The sequence below is a fragment of the Salvelinus sp. IW2-2015 genome, unplaced genomic scaffold, assembly GCF_002910315.2.
Source record: "Salvelinus sp. IW2-2015 unplaced genomic scaffold, ASM291031v2 Un_scaffold1587, whole genome shotgun sequence".
NCBI classification, from domain to species: domain Eukaryota; kingdom Metazoa; phylum Chordata; class Actinopteri; order Salmoniformes; family Salmonidae; genus Salvelinus; species Salvelinus sp. IW2-2015.
The window spans coordinates 39355-45213 of NW_019943011.1; the positions used below are offsets into that span (position 1 = coordinate 39355).

Below are 5859 nucleotides of genomic sequence, written 5' to 3' on the forward strand. Positions count from 1 at the left end.
AGTCCGTGTGTATATTGTCAAGTTTGCTACCCCCCCCCCCCCCCCTCCCCACCCCGCCCGTTGGTTGCGCCTACCCACCCCAACCTGTACGGAGTCCGCGTGCACCTCTCATTTTTTCTTAAAGGGTCTCTGCACTGGCTGTCTGTGAGTTTTAGAATACATTGTAAGATTCTTCTATTGGTTTTTAAATCAATCCACAATTGTTCACCACAATACATGTCAGACATATATCCAGTAGGTCCCTCAGGTCCTCTGGCGCCGGCCGTATAACATCCCAAAGCCTAGGACCAAAGGCATGGAGAGACAGCCTTTAACTATCCCAAAGCCCAGGACCAAGAGGCATGGAGAGACAGCCTTTTAACTATCCCAAAGCCCAGGACCAAGAGGCCTGGAGAGACAGCCTTTTAACTATCCCAAAGCCCAGGACCAAGAGGCCTGGAGAGACAGCCGTATAACTATCCCAAAGCCCAGGACCAAGAGGCATGGAGAGACAGCCTTTTAACTATCCCAAAGCCCAGGAACCGAAGGCCTGGAGACAGCCTTTTAACTATCCCAAAGCCCAGGCCAAGAGGCATGGAGAGACAGCCTTTTAACTATCCCAAAGCCCAGGACCAAGAAGACATGGAGAGACAGCCTTTTAACTATCCCAAAGCCCAGGACCAAGAGGCATGGAGAGACAGCCTTTTAACTATCCCAAAGCCCAGGACCAAGAGGCATGGAGAGGCAGCCTTTTAACTATCCCAAAGCCTAGGACCAAGAGGCATGGAGAGACAGCCTTTTAACTATCCCAAAGCCCAGGACCAAGAAGCATGGAGAGACAGCCTTTTAAATATCCCAAAGCCTAGGACCAGGATCCATGGAGAGACAGCCTTTTAAACTTCCCAAAGCCTAGGACCAAGAGGCATGGAGAGACAGCCTTTTAACTATCCCAAAGCCTAGGACCAAGAGGCCTGGAGAGACAGCCTTTTAACTATCCCAAAGCCTAGGACCAAGAGGCATGGAGAGGCAGCCTTTAGTTACTATGCCCCCAGTCTCTGGAACAGCCTGACAGAAAACCTGAGGGGGACAAAACTGTGGACATATTTAAAATAGATCTTAAAACAAACCTTTTTAACTTTGCTTTTCCTTGTGTCTAGACAGTGATTGTTGACAGACATAATGACAGCCGTCAATAACTTTATTATATTATTAAACCAAAAAGAAACGTACCTTCTGGTCAAAATAGCATGTTTCATAGTTGATGACGGTGTCCTGAGCATMGAGATCTGTAACCCCGCCATGCCTCGTCAAAAGTTGCGACTTGAGCGCCAACACATGACAACAATAGAGCGTTAAAATGAGAACGATGGACGTTATGGCCGGTCTGGATACCGAAACGAATCCTCCAGACCTCATATCTGCAGTGGCCAGGACTATACTACAGAAAAACCTGTAAGGACAGTCTATTTAAAGTGATCTGTGTGGGCTGCAGTCGCATGGTGCAGCGGTGAGTAGGAAGGAGGAACCTAGTTAAGATTTGTTGATGTCTCACTAAGAGGAAGTCAAGTTGCCTGTCAGCAAATCAAAAGTGCATGCAAAGACAGTACAGTATGACGAGAGACTAAAACTGCTTCTCCAATAGAAATCCCTTATAAGGCTTTTAGGCGACGTCAGGCCGACGTTTGTTAGCTACGCTCATGTGTAAAAACACGTCATCGCGTCTAACGTTCGTATCGCGATGAACTGCGCATGTGCAAGCCGTCAAATCAAAGGCACTCCTTCGATAATGAAGTTGTTTTTGATGAAAATGAAAACGTGTCAGTTTATCACTTTTACGACGTTGGAGTAATAACATGTTCAACGACTTAAGAAATTGTCTCGAATGTAAATTGTGCCTTTAGATTTGGAGAAAATGAACAACTAAGGACGAATGTTTCACTTCTCAAACCCCAAACACCAGCATGGTCTGTTTCACAAGCGTTCTCATAAATCTCGCGATGTTACGCTTCTGTGTTTAGAAACTCTGTGATGCGTGCTAGTCGCAAATTGATGAACAATGAAGCTATCATGTAACATTGATAAGATTCCGGCAAAATGATCTGCTTTTCATAGACAACTATTCATTGCGTGGTCGTTGTTATTTAAACATATTTTTCCTCCGCTTTAATTTGTAAGAACTGGTTCAATAATAATTTCCTGCTGGTGAGTCAACTGTTTAAATGTAGAAGGATTGTTACTCAATAAGGAGGAATTTTTAACTTGTTACAATATCCCTGTAACACCTAGAGAGTTGGCCATAGTCTTTGATGCTATTCCATCTGGAAATGTCATGTTGTATAGAGGTGTAGCCAGATCTCACCTTGTTGACCTGCCCTCTCTTAATCCAGTTGACTCTCCAACAGGGAAAATATGTTTCTCCTTGCTCCCTCAGAACAACAGATCTATACGTGCTTTATTTCAAAGGGATATTGTCTCCATTCCTTATGTCACAAGTTACTGGAATAGATTGGTCGCTAATATCTGTTGGGGGAAAAGTCTGGTTATTACCACACAAATACCTGCTTGTTAACAATGTCAAAAAGTCTGGTTATTACCACACAAATACCTGCTTGTTAACAAGGTCAGAGGTCTCTTTCAGAATGATCCATAAGTATTACCCTGCCAATCATTACCCGAAGTAACTCAAAAAAAGACATTAACATTGATTGTACTTTTTGTGTTGATCATCCAGAAACAGTTTAGCATATATTTACATGGAAAGAAATTATGGAAAGATATTCATAGTTTTATAATTGTTAATATTCTTGATGACTTTTATTTTGTTATGAGAGAATGTGCTGCTTGGTTTCCTTAATCATAATAAAGATAAAGAAAAACAATTTTACCTCATAAATCTAATTGTGATAATGGAAAAATAAATGTAAATTCACTAATAAAAAAACACTCTTCCGTGTTTTCTAGAAGGAATTCGAGGAGTACATTAAGACCGTTCAACATTCTTCTAATAAGAAAGCTGTTAGAACAATCAATATGTGTGTTTCTTTTAAGGTCTTTGTATAATCTGTCATTTGTTCTACCCCCTAGCATATGTTATCAGTGTCTATTTATGTACATTTTCAAGAACTTTGAAAGTTTCTTCAAGTGCAGTTGCAAAAACCATCAAGTCCTCTGATGAAACTGGCTCTCATGAGGACCGCCACAGGAAAGGAAAGACCCAGAGTTACCTCTGCTGCAGAAGATAAGTTCATTAGAGTTACCAGCCTCAGAAATTGCAGCACAAATAAATGCTTCACAGAGTTCAAATTACAGACACATCTTAACATCAACTGTTCAGAGGGGACTGTGTGAATCAGGCCTTTATGGTCAAATTGCTGCAAAGAAACCACTACTAAAGGACACCAATAATAAGAAGAGACTTGCTTGGGCCAAGAAACACAAGCAATGGACATTAGACTGGTGGAAATCTGTCATTTGGTTTGATCAGTCCAAATTTGAGATTTTTAGTGCCAACCGCCATGTGAGACGGAGAGTAGGTGAACGGATGATCTCTGCAAGTGTGGTTCCCACCGTGAAGCATGGAGGAGGAGAAGATGTGATGGTGCTTTGCTGGTGACACTGTCATTAATTTATTTAGAATTCAAGACACACTTAACCAGCAATGCTACCACAGCATTCTGCAGCGATACGCCATCCCATCTGGTTTGCACTTAGTGGGACTATCATTTGTTTTTCAACAGGACAATGACCCAACACACCTTCAGGCTGTGTAAGGGCTATTTGACCAAGAAGGAGAGTGATGGAGTGCTGCATCAGATGACCTGGCCTCCACAGTCACCCGACCTCAACCCAATTGAGATGGTTTGGGATGAGTTGGACCGCAGAGTGACAGAAAAGCAGCCAACAAGTGCTCAGCATATGTGGAACTCCTTCAAGACTGTTGAAAAGCATTCCAGGTGAAGCTGGTGGAGAGAATGCCAATAGTGTGCAAAGCTGTTATCAAGGCAAAGGGTGCTACCTTGAAGAATCTAAAATAAAAAATATATTTTGATATGTTTAACACTTTTTTGGTTACTACATGATTCCATACGTGTTATTTCATAGTTTTGATGACTTCACTATTTATCTACAATGTAAATACGTGTCAGCAAGCTCTGTACTGGTGGTGTCCCGATCCCGCAGCTGAATCAATTTTAGGAGACGGTCCTGGCGCTTGCTGGACTTTCTTGGGCGCCCTGAAGCCATCTTCACAACAATTGAACCGCTCTCCTTGAAGTTCTTGATGATCCGATAAATGGTTGATTTAGGTGCAATCTTACTGGCAGCAATATTCTTGCCTGTGAAACCCTTTTTGTGCAAAGCAATGATGACGGCACGGTTTTCCTTGCAGGTTACCATGGTTGACAGAGAAAGAACAATTATTCCAAGCACCACCCTCCTTTTGAAGCTTCCAGTCTGTTATTCGAACTCAATCAGCATGACAGAGTGATCTCCAGCCTTGTCCTCGTCAACACTGACACCTGTGTTAACGAGAGAATCACTGACATGATGTCAGCGGAGTTCCTTTTGTGGCAGGGCTGAAATGCAGTGGAAATGTTTTTMGGGGATTCAGTTCATTTGCATGGCAAAGAGGGACTTAATTGCAATTCATTGCAATTCATCTGATCACTCTTCATAACATTCTGGAGTATATGCAAATTGCCATCATACAAACTGAGGCAGCAGACTTTGTGAAAATTAATATTTGTGTCATTCTCAGAACTTTTGGCCACGACTGTACAGGTGAAACAACTCCAGATCACCTCAACTCCACACAGAGACTCATATAAAGCTCTCCCTCCTCCATTTGGCAAATCTGACCATAACTCTATCCTCCTGATTCCTGCTTACAAGTAAAACTCAAACAGGAAGTACCTGTGACGCGCTCAATACGGAAGTGGTCCGATGAAGCGGATGCTAAGCTACAGGACTGTTTTGCTAGCACAAACTGGAATATGTCCCGGGATTCATTCGATGGCATTGAGGACCACYWCAGTCACCGGCTTAATTAGTAAGTGCATCGATGACATCATCCCCACAGTGACTGTACGTACATACCCCAACCAGAAACCATGGATTACAGGAAACATCCGCATCGAGCTAAAGGCTAGAGCTGCCGCTTTCAACGAGCGGAACTCTAATACGGAAGCTTATAAGAAATCCCGCTATTCCCTCCGACCAACAATCGAACAGGCAAAGCATCAATACAAGACCAAGGCTGAATCCTACTACACCGGCTCTGACACTTGTCGGTTGTGGCATGGCTTGCAAACTATCATGGATTACATAGGGAAACCCAGCTAGGAGCTATCCAGTGACGCGAGCCTACCAGACAAGCTAAATACCTTCTATACTCGGCTTTGAGACTAGACACACTGAACCATGCATGAGAGCACCAGCTGTTCTGGATGACTGTGTGATCACCGTCTCCGTAGCCAATGTGAGTAAGACCTTTAAACAGGTTAACATTCACAAGGCCACAGGTTGGATTACCACGATGCGTACTCAGAACATGGGCTGACCAGCTGGCAAGTGTCTTTACTGACATTTTCCATTTCTCCCTGACACAGTCTGTAATACCAACATGTCTCAACATGTCTCAAGCAGACACACGAGTGCCTGTGCCCAAGAACACTATGGTAACCTGTRTAAATGAAAATCGCCCTGTAGCACTCACATCTGTAGCCATGAAATGCTTTGAAAGGCTGGTCATGGCTTACGTCAACACCATAATCACAGACATCCTGGACCCACTTCAATTTGCATACTGCCCAAACAGATCCACAGATGACGCAATCTCTATTGCACTCCACACTGCCCTTTCCCACCTGGACAAAAGGAACA

The 5859-nt window shown here is 43.3% G+C and overlaps 1 protein-coding gene across 1 annotated transcript in view; it reads right to left on the reverse strand.

Moving 5' to 3' along the window:
- prcp (prolylcarboxypeptidase (angiotensinase C)) overlaps positions 1 to 1596 on the reverse strand; it is a 31314-nt gene extending 29718 nt beyond the window's left edge. The window contains 1 exon segment of the mRNA XM_070439353.1: positions 1210 to 1596. Within this exon segment, the coding sequence (XP_070295454.1) occupies positions 1210 to 1395 (186 nt within the window). The 5' untranslated portion in view covers positions 1396 to 1596.
- Between the last annotated feature and the right edge of the window lie 4263 nt (positions 1597 to 5859).